The sequence below is a fragment of the Macaca mulatta genome, chromosome 6 (genome assembly GCF_049350105.2).
Source record: "Macaca mulatta isolate MMU2019108-1 chromosome 6, T2T-MMU8v2.0, whole genome shotgun sequence".
Classification (NCBI taxonomy): domain Eukaryota; kingdom Metazoa; phylum Chordata; class Mammalia; order Primates; family Cercopithecidae; genus Macaca; species Macaca mulatta.
In genome coordinates, this window is record NC_133411.1 from 141,854,028 (window position 1) to 141,871,630 (window position 17,603).

Consider the following 17,603-nt stretch of genomic DNA (forward strand, 5'->3'; position numbering starts at 1 on the left):
GCGCGGTGGCTCAAGCCTGTAATCCCAGCACTTTGGGAGGCCGAGACAGGCGGATCACGAGGTCAGGAGATCGAGACCATCCTGGCTAACCTGGTGAAACCCCATCTCTACTAAAAAATACAAAAAACTAGCCGGGCGAGGTGGCGGGCGCCTGTAGTCCCAGCTACTCGGGAGGCTGAGGCAGGAGAATGGCGTGAACCCGGGAGGCAGAGCTTGCAGTGAGCTGAGATCCGGCCACTGCACTCCAGCCTGGGCGACAAAGCGAGACTCCATCTCAAAAAAAAAAAAAAAAAAATGGGAATCAGTGAAGGGTCTAAAAACCGCTATTAGGCAAACAAGACTCCAGTGGGGCAGTCGGTAGGAAGGCATATTGAGAGGGAAGATCTGTCCCAACAAAACTACACCAAATTATATTTTCAGGATGAAAATCTTATCTCTGCCATCTTTTGTCTTTTTTTTTTTTTTGAGATGGGTCTTGCCATGTTGCCCAGGCTTGTTTCAAACTCCTTGGCTCAAGCAATCCTCCTGCCACAGCCTTCAGAGTAGCTCAGACTACAGGCATGAGCCATCATACCTGGCTCTCTGCCATCTTTTGGAATAAATTATTTTTCTGCTTTAAGAAACGATGGGCCAGGCCCAGTGGCTCACACCTGCAATCTCAGCACTTTGGGAGGCCAATGTGGAAGGACCACTTGAGCCCAGGAGTTCCAGACCAGCCTGGGAAACAAAGTGAGACCTCATCTCTTAAAAAATGTAAAAGTTAGGCCGGGCACAGTGGCTCAAGCCTATAATCCCAGCACTTCGGGAGGCTGAGGCAGGCAGATCATGAGGTCAGGAGATCGAGACCATCCTGGCTAACACGGTGAAACCTGGTCTCTACTAAAAACATACACACACACAAAAATTAGCCAGGCGTGATGGCGGGTGCCTGTAGTCCCAGCTACTCTGGAGGCTGAGGCGGGAGAATGGCATGAACCCGGGAGGTGGAGCTTGCAGTAAGCAGAGATGGCGCCACTGCCCTAGAGCGAGACTCCGTCTCAAAAAAAGTAAAAATTAGCCAGGCAAGGTGGTGCATGCCTGTAGTCCTAGCTACTTGGAGACTGAGGCAGAAGGACCACTTGAGCCCAGGAGTTTGAGGCTGCAGTGAGCTATGTTTGTGCCACTTCACTCCAGCTCGGCCAACAACAGAGCAAGACCTGGTCTCAAAAATAAATAAATGAAAATAAAAAGCGGCCGGGCAAGGTGGCTCACGCCTGTAATCCCAGTACTCTGGGAAGCCGAGGCGGGTGGATCACGAGGTCAGGAGTTCGAGACCAGCCCGGCCAACATAGTGAAATCCCATCTCAACTAAAAATACAAAAAATTAGCTGGGCCTGGCCGGGTGCGATGTTCACACCTGTAATCCCAGCACTTTGGGAGGCCGAGGCAGACGGATCACCTGAGGTTGGGAGTTCCAGACCAGCTTGACCAACATGTCTCTACTAAAAATACAAAATTAGCCGGGAATGGTGGCACATGCCTGTAATCCCAGCTACTCGGGAGGCTGAGGCAGGAGAATCGCTTGAACCCGGGAGGTAGAGGTTGCAGTGAGTGGAGATTGTGCCACTGCACTCCAGCCTGGGCAACAAGAGTGAAACTCCGTCTCAATAAATAAACAAACAAACAAACAAGCCAGGCATGGTGGTGGGTGCCTGTAATCCTAGCTACTCGGGAGGCTGAGGTAGGAGAATCGCTTGAATCCAGGAGGCAGAGGTTGCAGTGAGCCAAGATCGCCCCACTGCTCTCCAGCCCAGGCGACAGTGCGAGACTCCATGTCAAAAATAAAATAAAACTAAAAAACAATGGAAGAAAAATATTTTTATCAATCAACCATCAGCTTTCAAACTATCAGCGTCTACATCTATTCTCCTCCCTCCCAGTGACAAAGGAAAAAAACTCAAATCTTCCTAACAAAGAACAATTATCCTCATTTTGCTGTCTTCTAGACCTTTAGCAGTCGCGACTTTTTCTCAAATAACTTCAACTTCTCCATCTCTAATGAATCCTTCGAATCCTTTCCATCAGCATTCAAACATATTCTTTAAAAAAGATTTTAAGAAGGCCAGGATGGTGGCTCATGTCTGCTGTAATCCCAGCACTTTGGGAGGCTGAGACGGGCAGATCACTTGAGGCCAGGAGTTCGAGATCAGCCTGGCCAACATGGCAAAATCCTGTCTCTACTAAAATTATAAAAATTAGCTGGGCATGGTGATGCACACCTGTAGACCCAGCTACTCAGGAGGTTGAAACAGGAGAATCGCTTGAACCAGGAGGCAGAGGTTGCAGTGAGCAGAGATCGTGACACTGCACTCCAGAGCCTGGGCAACAAGGCGAGACTCTGTCTCCAAAAAAAAAAAAAAAAAAAAAAGTCTTCACTGGCCCCCAACTCTCTCCAGCCAAGCTTCTCAAAAGGACTTTTGGTGATTCTCCACTTCCTCAGCAACCATTCATTTTATAAAATGCTACCCCAAAAGGTAAGGACCAATACAGTGAACAGTTGTGCTACCCATCAAACAACCACCTTAGGAAATAAAGCATTACCAACATAGTAGAAGGCTACTGTGTACTTCTCCTGGATCACATCTCCAAGTACTCTCTCCCCCTATAAGCAGTAGATACTATTCTGATTTTGGTGTCAATCATTCTCAGGAATTTCTTTTCTTTTTTTTTGAGACAGAGTCTCACTTGGTTCTCCAGGCTGGAATGCAGTGGCACAATCTCAACTCACTGCAACTTCCGCATCCCAGGTTCAAGCAATTCTCCTTGCCTCAGCCTCCTGAGTAGCTGGGACTACAGGCATCTGCCATGACACCAGGCTAATTTTTGTATTTTCAGTAGAGATGGGGTCTCAAACTCCTGACCTCAGGTGATCAGCCCACCTTGGCCTCCCAAAGTGCTGGGATTATAGGCATGAGTCATCACACCAAGTCAGGAATTTCTTTATACTTTTACTACTTATGTACGTATCTCTGAATAAGAAACTGAATTGTTTTGCATATTTTTTCAACGTTACTAAAAAGGTATACTCTTAACAACTCAATTTTTTTTTTTTTTTTCAGATGGAGTCTCGTTCTGTCGCCCAGGCTGGAGTGCAGTGGCTGGATCTCAGCTCACTGCAAGCTCCCCCTCCCAGGTTCACACCATTCTCCTGCCTCAGCCTCCCGAGTAGCTGGGACTACAGGCGCCCGCCACCTCGCCCGGCTAGTTTTTTGTATTTTTTAGTAGAGACGGGGTTTCACCGGGTTAGCCAGGATGATCTCGATCTCCTGACCTCGTGATCCACCTGTCTCGGCCTCCCAAAGTGCTGGGATTACAGGCTTGAGCCACCACGCCCGGCCAACAACTCAATTTTTTTAATGCTCAGCATTACAAGGTTAATCTATTGTAATGTATGGAAATGTATTCCATTGTAATAATGGAAAATAAATAATCCATTATTTTCACTGTATATCCACACAGTTTACTTATCTACTCTCCAGATGACACATATTTAGGTAGTTTCCCCTTTTTCTGCCATTAAAAACAATACTAAATGATCATTTTTATGCACATCTTTTCGCACCAATGAGTGAGAGTTCTTCTAGAATAGACAGCTAGAAGTGGAACTACTGGGCTGCAGAGGATGAGCATTTTCAACTTTAGTAGATACAGCCAAATTATTAATACTTTCCAAAATGCTGTATCCAATCACTATTCAACATTCTACTGTTTCCAATTTCCCAACATTCTGTTTACAATTTCCCACATCGTATTTCTTTGCCAAGATCATTAGCAACTTCCATATTGCTAAATCCAACAGATATTTTACCATTTTACTTGACTTACCATTCAATACATTCAGCCACTTATTTCTCCTTGATACACTCTTTGGCACTGTAACACTTAGCCTTCCCAGCGTCCCCAGCTCCTCTGGCTCTTCCCATCCTACCTACCAGACATCTTCAAAATTGGTGCTCCTCTGGTGCTCAGCCATGGGTCTTATTCTCATTCATTTTATATCCTCTCCTTACATTCCCAAAGCTTAAAATATCTCTATGTGGCCAGGCGTGGTGGCTTACACCTGTAATCCCAGCACTTTGGGAGGCCAAGGCGGGCGAATTACTTGAGGTCAGGAGTCCAACACCAGCCTGGCCAACATGGTGAAACTCTGTCTCCGCTAAAAATACAAAAAAAATTAACTGGGCATAGTGGTGCATGCCTGTAATTCCACCTACTTGAGAGGCTGAAGCATAAGAATCACTTGAACCTGGGAGGCAGAGGCTGCAGTGAGCCAAGATCGTGCCACTGCACTTCAGCTTAAGTGACGGAGTGAGACTCCATCTCAAAAAAAAAACAAAAAACAAAAAACAAAAAACTCTATGCCTACAACCAGAATGCCCACATATGCTCCCCATGATACTTTCTCTTCTGAAATACAAAACCGCACATCCAGGAACCTGTTTGACAATGCTCTTTGGCTATCTAAGAAATCTAAATCAGGGCTAGGCACTATGTCTCATGCCTGTAATCTCAGCACTTTGGGAAGGCAAGGTAAGAGGACTGCTTGAGCTCAGGAGTTCAAGACCAGCCTAGGCAACATAGGGAGAATCTATTAAAAAAAAACAAAAAAACAAAAAAAGTGTACCTTTTTTTAATCCCAAAGGCTTCAAAACTAAGATATCTCTTTTTTTGTTTTTATTGTAATTTTTTATTTTTCAGAGACAGGGTCTCAGTCTGTCACCTAGGCTGGAGTGCAATGGTGCAATCATAGTTCACTGTAACCTCAAACTCCTTAGGTAAGTGATCCTCCCACCTCAGCCTCCTGAGTAGCTGGGACTAAAGGGTGCATGACACCACACCTGGCTAATTTTGTTTTTCTTTTTAATTTTTTGTAGAGGCAAGATCTCATTATATTGCCCAGGCCGGTCCCAAACTCCTGGCCTCAAGTAATCCTACCACCTCAGTCTCCCAAAGTGCTGGGAGTACAGTAACTTTGTAATGAGTCACCATGCCCAGTCCCAAAAATCTCAATCTTAATACATCTAAAATTAATTTTCTGATCTGCTTTCCCTTACCGCCAACCACTCCTCCTCCAGTGATCCTCATCCCAATAGTAGTGCATCCAGCGAGCCAACTGCTTTTGCTGAATTCTTCCTTCAATCTCTTTCCAAATCCAATCCATCACCATAACCTCCAAAATATATTTTGAATCTCCCTCCTCACTTATTTTTCCACTGCCATGGTTCAAAACACACAACATTTTATCTCTGGCTTGAATAAACGCTATAGGCTTTCTAATTGGACTTCTACTTCCCTCAGTCTCTCTTTATATGCCATACAGCAGCCAAAGTAATCTTTCTAAGATGCAAATCAGGTCAGATTGCCTAATTCCTGCTTAAAATTTTAAAATAAGCTTTCCGTTTACCTTAAGATAAACTTTAGGTAAATTTTAAAGTCCTCAACATGGCTTACAATATTCTACTTGATCTGACTCGTCTCCTCATCAGATTAATCTCATACTTTCTACCAGTCCCTTCCAGTTCCAAGGGCCTTTCCCTGGGCTTCTTGAACACGTGGTACGCATTCCAGATTCAGGAAAGTCATGCAGATGAGCAATCCCCAATCTTTTTGGCACCAGGGACCAGTTTCACAAAAGACAATTTTTCCATGGATGGACAGGGGTTGCGGGGAGATGATTTTGAAAGAAAACCATTCCACCTCACATCATGGGGCATTAGATTCTCAGAAGCAGTATGCAACCTAGATCTCTTGCATGTGCAGTTCACAACAGGGTTTGAGCTCCTATTGACACGGCATAGTTCCCTCGACCCCACCACATGACTTGCGACAGAGGTGGCTCACTTGCTTACCCACCATGCTCAAACCCCTTGCGGGAGGGGGAGCACACAGGGTGAATCGGTGCAGGAGCCTTTGGGTGCTAGCAGGAATGAACCCCATATCGGCCCATGGCAGCATCTAGGGGTGGTTGCCCACGACCTCTGGAGCCCCAGACAGTGTGTGTTACAAACAATGCTCTTTTTTCATTTGCTGTCCACGGATGGCTAAGTGTTAAGCTCAGTGGAAGGTCAGGGTGATAGCCTTTCACATCCTGCTTTCTTGGTACCCAGGTTCTTCTCTGGTATTCAGGAAGAATCAGGTCACATGAACTTAAAGGATGGTGAATGCAGAAATTTTATTGAGTGGTGGAAGTGGCTCTCAGCAGGATGGGGAGCTGGAAAAGGGATGGAGTGGGAAGATAATCTTCCCCTGGAGCTCAGCTGTCCCTAGCTGAAATCCTCTCCAACCCATAGTCTCTGGTATCCAGCTGCTTCTTCTCTACTTCTTCTCTTCTCTCCTTCTCTGCCGTACCACTCTGTTCCTCTGCTAGTGGAGCTTGGGGTTTTTATGGGTACTGGGTGGCAGGGGAGCGTGGTGGGCCAGGGTAGTTATGGAAAAGGCAACATTCAGGCAGGAAAACAGGGATGTGAAGTTCTTATTTAGGGCTATGGGTCCAGGCTTGAGGGGCCCTCACCAGGTGTCCCACCCTCTTCTAGCCAATATTTCCCTGCCTCCTGTCCGTATCACTATGAGAATCTGATCTGATAGGAAGCAGAGCTCAGGCGGTAATGCTCACTTGCATAGTATACTACATAATAGTGTACCTATAACTATACAGGTCGGGTGCGGCGGCTCACGCCTGTAATCCCAACACTTTGGGAGGCTGAGGTGGGCAAATCACGAGGTCAAGAGTTCAAGACCAGCCTGATCAACATGGTGAAACCCCATCTCTACTAAAAATACAAAAATTAGACAGGAGTGGTGGCATGCGCCTATAATCCCAGCTACTCAGGAGGCTGAGGCAGGAAAATCGCTTGGACCCTGAAGGCAGAGGCTGCAGTGAGCCAAGATCGTGCCACTGCACTCCAGCCTGGGCAACAGAGCGAGACTCCGTCTCAAAAAAAACAAACGAACAAACAAACAAAATATATATATTAAAAAATATACAACATGTATTACATAGATTATATAGTATATAATATACAGCAAAGTATATTATATATACTACATATAACATATGCTATATGTACTATATATAATATAAACTATATTTACTATATTTTATAGTATATATAATGCACAAGATGTGTAATATATAAATATATAATACATGTAATATATGTAATGTATGTGTGTATTATACACATACGTATTAGACAAATATACATATTCTACAAACAAAAAACCCTAACAGCCACCACAGTAAATAGGGACCTTGTAACTAACTGCTCAATGCTAAGAAAATCCTCAAACCCAAGTATCCACTAAGGCCCATTTGATCTGCTAAGGCAGGATTCAACGAATGTTTTTAGGGAAGTAAATATTTCAGGTTTGGCAGGCCATATAGTCACAATTACTAAATTCTGCCATCACAGCAGCAAAAGCAGCCACAGACAATACATAAACAAATGGGTGTGTTGTCTGTGTTCCAATAAAACTTTATTTATGGACATTGAAATCTGAGTTTCCTGGCCGGCCCGGTGGCTCATGCCTGTAATCCCAGCACCTTGGAAGGCCAAGGCAGGCAGATTACCAGAGGTCAGAAGTTCAAGACCAGCCTGGCCAACATGGCAAAACCCCATCTCTACCAAAACTATAAAAATTAGCTAGGCGTGGTGGCGCAGGCCTGTAGTCCCAGCTACTCAGGAGGCTGAGGCAGGGAGAATCACTTGAACCTGGGAGGCGGAGGTTGCAGTGAGCCGAGACCACACCACTGCACAGCCTGGACAACAGAGCAAGACTCCATCTCAGGGGAAAATAAAAGAGAGAGAGAGAGGGAGAAATCTGAGTTTCCTAAAATATTCACTTGCTAAAAAAAAAATGACTTTTTCCGACCATTTAAAAATGTAAACATGGGCCAGACAAGGTGGCTCACACCTGTGATCCCAGCACTTTGGAAGGCTGACGCAGGGACATCCTAAGGTCAGGAGTTCGAGACCAACCTGACCAATGTGGTGAAACCCCATCTCTACTAAAAATACAAAAATTAGCCGGGCGTGGTGGCAGGCGCCTGTAATTCCAGCTACTCAGGAGGCTGAGGCAGGAGAATCAGTTGAACCTGGGAGGTGGAGGTTGCGGTGAGCCAAGATCACACCACTGCACTCTAGCTTGGGTGACAGTGTGAGACTTCGTCTCAAAAAAAAAGTAAAGATGGCCAGGTGCAGTAACTCATGCCTGGAATCTCAGCACACTGAGAGGCTGATGTGGGAGGACTACTTCAGGCCAGGAATTTGTGACCAGTCTAGGCAACACAGCAAGACCCCATCTTTGCAAAAACCAAAAAATTTAGCCAGGCATGGTGTCTCGTGCCTGTAGTCCTAGCTACTTAGAAGGCTGAGGCAGGAGGATTGCACTCAGCAGATCAAGGTTGCAGTGAGCCATGACCGCCCCATGCACTCTGCACTCCAGCCTGCGCAATGGAGTGTAACCCTGTCCAAAAAAATAATTATTATTAATTTAAAATCTTATTTAATTCAATGGTAAATCAGGCCAGACTTCTAGATGTTAACTATTAAAAGCTACAGAAAGGCTGGGTGCAGTGGCTCACATGTATAATCCCAGCACTTTGGGAGGCCGAGGCGGGCAGATCACCTGAGGTTAGGAGTTCGAGATCAGCCTGGTCAACATGGCAAAACCCCCGTCTCCACTAAAGATACAAAAATTGGCTGGGTGTGGTGGCAGGCACCTGTAGTCCCAGCTACTCAGGAGGCTGGGGCAGGAGGACTGCTTGAAACCCAGGAAGTAGAGGTTGCAGTGAGTTTAGATCACGCCACTGCACTCTAGCCTAGGTGACAGTGCGAGACTCCATCTCAAAAAATAGAAATAAAAAAATAAAATAAAATGTACAGAAAATACAAGGGACAAAAGAACATATTACATGAAACCACTGGGATCTCATCAACACAATCTAGATTCTGAGAAGTATCATAGGGCAAAGACCTGGCTTCTCCAACAAACCAACTATATGGGAATAACCACAATAAAAAGACAGAGGAAAACTTACAGATTAAAAAAAAGAGGGCTCATATGCACCTAAACCCAATGTAATATATACAGACCTTATTTGGATCCTAATTCACACAAATTGTAAAAACAATACAAAAACTATAATCAGGGAAATGTGAACACTTAACTGGATATAGATGATACTAAGGAATTAGTGTTACTTTTTTAGTGTATAATATTGTGATTATTGTTTTAATCTTTATATTTTAGAAACACATAGTGAAATATTACAACAGTTACAGTCCTTCTTTTACTAGTGTCTTCTCTAATACATTTTTCATGACGTTACTCAGCAGGCTATAGTTCCACAGTAGCTGCATAACAAATAATTAAAAGAGGTACACCAGCCTGGACAACAGGGTGAAACCCCGTTTCTATAAAAAATACAAAAAAACTTAGCAGGGCACGGTGGTGCACACCTGTAGTCCCAGCTACCCGGGAGGTTGAGGCATGAAAATTGCTGGAGCCTGGGAAGCAGAGGTTGCAGTGAGCCAAGATCACACCACTGCACTCCAGCCTGGATGACAGAGTGAGACCCTGTCTCGAAAAAAAAAAAGAAAAAAAAAGGAGCTACAAAGTGATGCAAAGACTGAAAGGAAGTAGATCACAATTGGAATGGAGTGAAGAATTAAGCAAAACTTCAAGAAGGCAATGAAATGTGAATTAGGCCTTTAAAAATGGTGAAATTTTAACAGGTAAGAAACAAGATAGAAGAAATAATATTCCAACTGGGAGAAATGGAAGCAACTGCAAAAAGGTGAGAAGGTGTGTCTCTGCAGAGTATTGGCTGGTACTCACCTCTCCATAAAACTGTACCTTCCCCAACGATGACATGAAAAGGAAAAGTCATAACCCACTAGGCAACTCCAAACTGACAAAATCCTGGGAGAGCTATTAGGCCCAAAGCAACCCCAGGAAGCCCTGTCCCCAAACAGATCTCTGGATAATCAAACCATACTGGCTTTCCAGTGCAATCTATTCATGTCAGTCCCTGATTTCTTCTACCCAACAACCTTGGGAAAAGAATACATGAAGTTCTCTTACCTGTCCTAGGAAATGATTATTGAAGTAATTAGTTTAAAACAGTATCCACTAATAAGCTATGTTTCCTTGCCTAAAAGCCACCAACATCGTTCATTAAGCACTCCAAGAGAGAAAAAGTTACATAAAATGCCTTCTGTCAGAACATTCCTCAGGTTACAGATTTTTTTTTTTTTTTTTTTTTTTGAGATGGAGTGTTGCTCTGTTGCCAGGCTGGAGTGCAGTGGCGCGATCTCGGCTCACTGCAACCTGCGCCTCCCAGATTCAAGTGATTCTCCTGCCTCAGCCTCCCAAGGAGCTGGGACTACAGGTACACGCCACCACGCCCAGCTAATTTTTGTGTTTTTAGTAGAGACGGGGTTTCACCATATTGTCCAGGATCGTCTTGATCTCTTGACCTCGTGATCCTCCCGCCTTGGCCTCCCAAAGTGCTGGAATTACAGGCATGAGCCACTGAGTCCGGCCAGGTTACAGATTTTTTAACAAAGAATAGCTGATAAAGCAGGTAGTTAGGTAAGATTTTTTTTCTTCAAAAATAGAATAGGTAGTTCTAGTATTAAAATGTTTCGGAATACTCTGGAATTGAATTTGGTGGTTCTAATATTTTCTGTGCCCCTGTACTGTTAAAATTTCCAAGATATGATACCAGTGAAAATGAATATCAAGACAAATAGGAATGCAGATGATGTGCCAAAACTCAGTAACTGGAGCATATATTACTGCTCTCTTCCATATATTAGAGTAACACTTCAAATAACCAAGAAGGGTATGTATAGGGAGTTAACAACAAGTAGGAGTGCTTTTCTTTTTTTTTTTTTTTTTTTTTTTTGAGACGGAGTCTTGCTCTGCCGCCCAGGCTGGAGTGCAGTGGCCGGATCTCAGCTCACTGCAAGCTCTGCCTCCCGGGTTCATGCCATTCTCCTGCCTCAGCCTCCCGAGTAGCTGGGACTACAGGCGCCCGCCACCTCGCCCGGCTAGTTTTTTGTATATTTTAGTAGAGACGGGGTTTCACCATGTTAGCCAGGATGGTTTCGATCTCCTGACCTCATGATCCGCCCGTCTCGGCCTCCCAAAGTGCTGGGATTACAGGCTTGAGCCACCGCGCCCGGCCTCTTTTTTTTTGAGACAGAATCTCACTCTGTCGCCCAGGCTGGAGTGCAGTGGCGCCATCTCCGCTCACTGCAAGCTCCGCCTCCCATGTTCACGCCATTTTCCTGCCTCAGCCTCCCTTGTAGCTGGGACTACAGGCACCTGTCACCACGCCCGTCTAATTTTTTGTATTTTTTTTTTTTAGTAGAGATGGGGTTTCACCGTGTTAGCCAGCATGGTCTCGATCTCCTGACCTCATGATCTGCCCGCATCGGCCTCCCAAAGTGCTGGGATTACAGGCGTGAGCCACCACGCCTGGCCAGTAGGAGTGCTTTTCTTAAACCAAAGGAAAAAGCGGCAAGCTAACAGGCCAGGTTAGCTTTATGCAGTCTTTAGTCACCAGCTTTCACAATAACTGAGACTAGCTAACACCCTCCCAGAAATCAAATAGAATTGTTCCAACTTATCAGAGGAAATGAATAAGGGAATGGGTAAAACATAATAAGAATGCAGGAGAGCTGGGAACCTTTATATCACATAGAAAAGTCTTTATAGTGAGATATCTGTAGAATAAAGCTAAAGTAAAAAAAAAAAAAATCTAAGTCATCAATTTTTTATAGTACATGCTGTACTTCTGGGTCATTGTCCAGGTGTGCTCTCAATACTTCAGAATACCTCTTTGATTGTATTAAAATACCACAAAGAAAAGTCAAGTCCTCATAGATTCTGAACTCCATTCTAAACCAGTAGATGGCCACAAAGGAAGAAATACCTGTTTTATTTGTTCCTCTTAGGTACACATAAAACCATGGCATTTACCTTACCTTCTCAAAAAAGGCAAAATGCATAACTTCTAGAAAGCTTCATATTCTGTCTCATCTTCTGAAACTGATTGGTTTTTCCCTTTCAAATACTGATCCTTTGCTCATACAGCTTTACCTTTTTGTGAAATCTTAGATAACTTGATAGAACAATTTCAAGTTCAAAATATTATCACATTCAAATTCAATCTAGTAATTGTGCAAAATACTGAGGAAGATAAAAAGAGGAATAAATATAGTACTTCCTCAAAGACCCTGTAACAGATCTATAAGAAAATTATTATGCATCCCTCAATATCTGCAAGAGACAGAAAAAAAAGAAAATTACAATGCAAAATATATAGTGGGCTTCTGTTTGTTTTGAGACATCGCCCAGATTGGCCGGGCACAGTGGCTCACGCCTGTAATCCCAGCACTTTGGGAGGCCGAGGCGGGCAGATCACAAGGTCAGGAGTTCGAGACCAGTCTGACCAACATGCTGAAACCCCGTCTCTTCTAAAAATACAAAAAAAATCAGCCGGGAATGGTGGCATGCACCTGTAGTCCCAACTACTCAGGAGGCTAAGGCAGGAGAATCGCTTGAACCCAGGAGGCAGAGGTTGCAGTGAGCAGAGATCAAGCCACTGCACTCCAGCGGTGTGATCTTGGCTTACTGCAACCTCTGCCTCCCGGTTCAAGCGATTCTTAAGCGATTCTCGTAGCTCAGCCTCTGAAGTAGCTGGGACCACAGGCGTGTACCACCATGCCTGGCTAATTTGATTGTCATGCATCAGCCTCTCAAGTAGCTGGAACTACAGGTGTGCACCACCACACTTGGCTAACTTTTGTATTTTTAGTAGAGATGGGGGTTTCACTATGTTGGTCAGGCTGGTCTCGAACTCCTGACCTCAGGTGATCCGCCACCTTGGCCTCTCAAAGTGCTAAAGTGCTAGGATTACAGGCGTGAACCACCAGGCCCGGTTGCAGAATATATTGTTACGAAAAGGATACAACAACTCAAGAGTATACAGAAGAGAATGTATCAACCTGAATGTGAGAATCTGACAAGTAGAAAGTGATTCAGAACAAAAATATTCTACCTTTAAGAATTCTTAATTACACAGCTTCACCTTACACTCCCAAACTGTAGATCATGTTCCAATTAACACAGCTAGGCTCTTTTTTCAGACACCCTATCTTGTCCCCACTTGAAGCAAAATTTTATTTAAAGTAAAATTTGCCTACTGTTTCTACAGAGCTAACAAAAATCAAAGTACCAGCCTGCAAACCACCACAAATTGAAAGAAACTGCTGGTAATAAAAAAAAGAAAAATTTGACTGCTACCAGGATTTTAGTAAGTTAACGCTGAAAAATAACTTAAAATAACTTATTGGGAATTGTTTTTATATTTAGGAGCTGAAAGATGCAGTGATAACAAGGAAAACGAACCTGAGAAATTTAAATAAGCCAGCTTTGTTGAAAACCAAGTGGCCACTTGCCAACACTTCTTTATGCACATATGACCAAAGATGATTCTAGGCAGACTCACAGACCACAAAGGCTCTTTATCAAATCCCGAATTAAGAAAGTTCTCATAAATATTTCAATTTTGATAAGTTAAAGGCCAGTTGAGTTTTAAAAAGCACTTTATGAAGCGCAGAATCAATATAGAAACGAAGCTTTGCGCTTTTCACATCTGAGCCCTAAAACTAGCACACATTTTATGTTACATTTACAGTCGATTCACAGACAATAGCTTAGATTCCATCAAGAAAAACATTGGTCAATGGAAAAGTGACTGGCCTTAGTTTAAAATTTCCATATGGCCAGCAGGGAAGAAACCGCATAATTCTGAATTACAACTGACAAAACTACGAGAACCCTAAATCGAACTCTTCGCCTTGAACTCCATATACAAACATTTCAGATGTGTACTTCCACTTCCTGAAAATAATATTGTTTGTAAACGAAAAGGCAATAAGGTTACTCCCAAAACTCCTGTACTCCATGATCCATCCTCAAAGAGTGGAAGAAACAGCAAAGTAGAAGGAACAAAGCACTGACGTCAATTACGAGATTAACCCCAAGCACAGGCAGCTGGAGGAAAGGCCTAAACATCAATATCCACGCACAAGCTACTGGGATAACTAGGTAACAGACCGATTCGGAAGTTGTGGGGGGCAGTATTCGAGAATTATACCCCCCACGTTCCCATTTTTAGTCAATCCCCTTCACAAGTCGAAGGCGGAAATTTTTCCTTTTTTTTTTTTTTTTTTTTTTTTTGCGGGGGTGGGGGTGTGGGAGAGGTGCGCAGGATCGCGAGAAGGAAAGCGAGAACTAGTTGGGTAATGTTAGCCAGAATCTGGGCCTATTTTCTCTTTAAGTAGAAATAATTTGAAATTGAGGAGGATATGAAAAAGTAACAAATCAGCCGATGGAATGCCTGAGGGAAGAAAGAGGAAAGGAGAAACACTAAACAGATGGATTTCTGGGAATTTTTGTTAGGATTGGGTTAGCTTTTTTTATTTTCTTATTTTTGCGGGAAGGTGGTGGGGTGGGACGCGAAGATGAGGGGAGGGGTGAAACCTGATCGAGCAGCCCCAGCCCGGAGGGTCTCCCCGAGGCTCCCCGCGGAACTTGCGGGGCCCCCCACCCACCCCACCTGGCCCCGGCCACAACCCCCGCAGCCCGGCCCGGCCCTCGGTCAGTCTGTCGGCCCTTCTTACCTCCAGTCCCGGCTCCGCTAGGCCCGAACCATCTCCTGGTTGCGGCAGTGGCGGCGCCGGGCCTGCACCTTCACCGGACGCGCATTCGAGCCCGCCCAGGGGGCGGTGACAGGCTGCCAAGGGCGAGGGGCTCCGGGAGGCGGCGGGGGTTCCGGAGGCCTCGACAAGCGAAGGCGGCTGCGGCGGCAGCGACGCGCCTCACACGGAACAGGCGTAGGCCCCGCACCGCTCCATGACGGTAGGGCCCGGGCTGGGACGGCTGACTGAGGCGGCGGGGGCAGGTTGACGAGGACCTGGCACCAGGATCCCCGCCCCGTCCGCTGGCGGCGGCGACGGCAGCTGGACTCCCGCAGCCAGGGCTGTGACTGACGCAGCGGCCGTGCCACCATGTGACCAGGGCCGGGCGGGTACGGGGCGTCACGTGATGCCTCTGCGCCCCTCCCCGCTGGGGGAGTAGGGGGCGGGGGTCTGTTGGCCGGCTGGGCCGGGAGGCGACGCCCGGGGTGGTGACGTGCCCGGCTGTTGGGTCCGATGACCCGGGCCAGGCAAAGGACCCGCCCGAGCGGTTTAGGCCTGAGCCTCTGGGCACTGCGGCCGCTTCGGGCAGGGCTGTCAGGGCAGGACAGGGCCTGCACATCCGGGAGCGCACGCCCTCCTGCGCGTAGCCCGCTAGTGAGGTTCCGAAGGGCGGGGCCGGGCCGAACCGGATATGCCGGTTCTGGGGCTCAGGTGAGGGACCCACGCCCCTGGTGGGGATCCGACCCAACCTGGAGCCCCCTAGACGTGGTTCCAGGTGTCGAAGCCTCGAGTCCTCAATAGGTGCAGCAAAAAAGCAAAGGACGCAGGAGGCTGTTCGGTATTTCCAGTAAACTTATCCTAAGAAGCCAAACTGTCCCTCCTTCTTCGTCATCTAAACATCTTTTGCCACTGATGTTTTTCTTTTTATTTATTTATTAAGACAGATCTCGCTGTTGTCGCCCAGACCAGAGTGCAATGGCGCTATCTCGGCTCACTGCAACCTCCACCTCCCGAGTTCAAACGATTCTCGTGCCTCAGCCTCCGGAGTAGCTGGGATTAAAGGCGGGCGACACCACCTCCCGCTAATTTTTGTATTTTTTTAGGGACACGGTTTCACCATGTTGGCCAGGCTGGTCTCGAACTCCTGACCTCAACCAATCCACCCGCCTCGGCTTCCCAAAGTGTTGGGATTACAGGCGTGAGCCACCGCACCCGGACCACTAATGTTTTTCTTCGCATATCATTCTGAACACTTCTTTCACCTCTAAACATCGTTCCAGTCAGGGCAAGCCATAATTTAACTCAGAGAGTAAAATGATACAGACTTGACAGGGTTTTCAAAAGGTCTCATAGAATCTAATAGGGTAACTGTCCAGGGATGAACCTTTTGTTCATCATTTCAAAAAGAAGATATTGGCCGGGCGTGGTGGCTCACGCCTCTAAACCCAGCACTTTGGGAGGCCGAGGCAGGTGGATCACGACGTCAAGAGATGGAGACGATCCTAGCCAACATGGTGAAACCGTCTCTACTAAAAATACCAAAAATTAGCTGGGCATTGTGGCATGTGCCTGTAGTCCCAGCTACTTGGGAGGCTGAGGCAGGAGAATCACTTGAACCTGGGAAGGGGAGGTTGCAGTGAGCTGAGATCGTGCCACTGCACTCCAGCCTGGCGACAGAGCCAGTCTCCGTCTCAAAAAAGAAAAAAAGAAAAGAGGCCGGGCGCGGTGGCTCAAGCCTGTAATCCCAGCACTTTGGGAGGCCAAGAAGGGCGGATCACGAGGTCAGGAGATCAAGACCATCCTGGCTAACACGGTGAAACCCCGTCTCTACTAAAAAATACAAAAAACTAGCCGGGCGAGGTGGTGGGCGCCTGTAGTCCCAGCTACTCGGGAGGCTGAGGCAGGAAAATGGCGTAAACCCGGGCGGCGGAGCTTGCAGTGAGCTGAGATCCGGCCACTGCACTCCAGCCTGGGCGACAGAACGAGACTCCGTCTCAAAAAGAAAAAAAAAAGAAAAAGCAAAGTATTAATATAATCTCATGTCTCTTACCTGTTTACTTTCACTGAAGAAGCCTTATTAAGTTTTTTGTTTTCTTTTTGCTGTTTACTTTCTGATTCTGAAGCGATCAATTCAGATATTGTTTTTAATAAGATTCAAAAGTTTTGAGGAACTTTGTAATCAAGTAGTATAAGAAATATGAAAAATGCTTTTGTGAGCCTCAAAGGTAGCAACAGAAGTATACTTCTTTTGTTTTTGTTTTTTTGGGGTGGGTTTTTTATTGTTGTTTGTTTTGTTTTGTTTTTGGTAGAGACAGGGTCTCACTATGTTGCCCAGTCTGGGCTGAAACTCCTGGGCTGAAGCTATCGCCTGCCTCAGCCTCCCAAAGTGCTGGGATCATAGGCGTGAGCCACCAAACAGCACCCAGCCCTTTGTCATTTCTAAAATTCCTGACTACCGACCGGCTGCGGTGGCTTATGCCTGTAATCCCAGCACTTTTGGAGGCCGAGGCGGGTGGATCACAAGGTCAGGAGTTCAAGACCAGCCTGAACAACATGGTGAAACCCCGTCTCTACTAAAAATACAAAAAATTGCCGGATGTGGTGGTCGTGCCTGTAATCCCACCTACTCAGGAGGCTGAGGCAGGAGAATTGCTTGAACCCAGGAGGCGGAGTTTGCAGTGAGCCGAGATCTAGAGATTGCACCACTGCACTCCAGCCTGGGTGACAGAGCAGGACTCTGTCTCAAAAAAAAAAAAAAAAAAAAAAAAAAAAAAAGAATTCCTGACTACCTACTATTTCTTTTAAGCTTCACTATTTATATACATTTTCTCTATAGAGCTATATAAA

The 17,603-nt window shown here is 45.8% G+C and overlaps 2 protein-coding genes across 5 annotated transcripts in view; both read right to left on the reverse strand.

The window, feature by feature from the left end:
• The window catches only part of AFF4 (ALF transcription elongation factor 4), an 89,427-nt gene extending 74,322 nt beyond the window's left edge, over positions 1-15,105 (reverse strand). For all 4 annotated transcript variants that reach the window (XM_015140774.3, XM_015140771.3, XM_078005165.1 and 1 more), the window contains exon 1: positions 14,739-15,105. The gene's annotated coding sequence lies outside the window, so the exon portion shown is untranslated. The remainder of the gene's footprint in view (positions 1-14,738) is intronic.
• Positions 12,071-12,946, reverse strand: LOC106998946 (uncharacterized). Its single transcript, XM_015140775.3, is given in 1 exon segment — positions 12,071-12,946. A coding segment is annotated over 1 exon segment (609 nt). The 5' UTR covers positions 12,803-12,946; the 3' UTR covers positions 12,071-12,193.
• Positions 15,106-17,603: the final 2,498 nt, after the last annotated feature.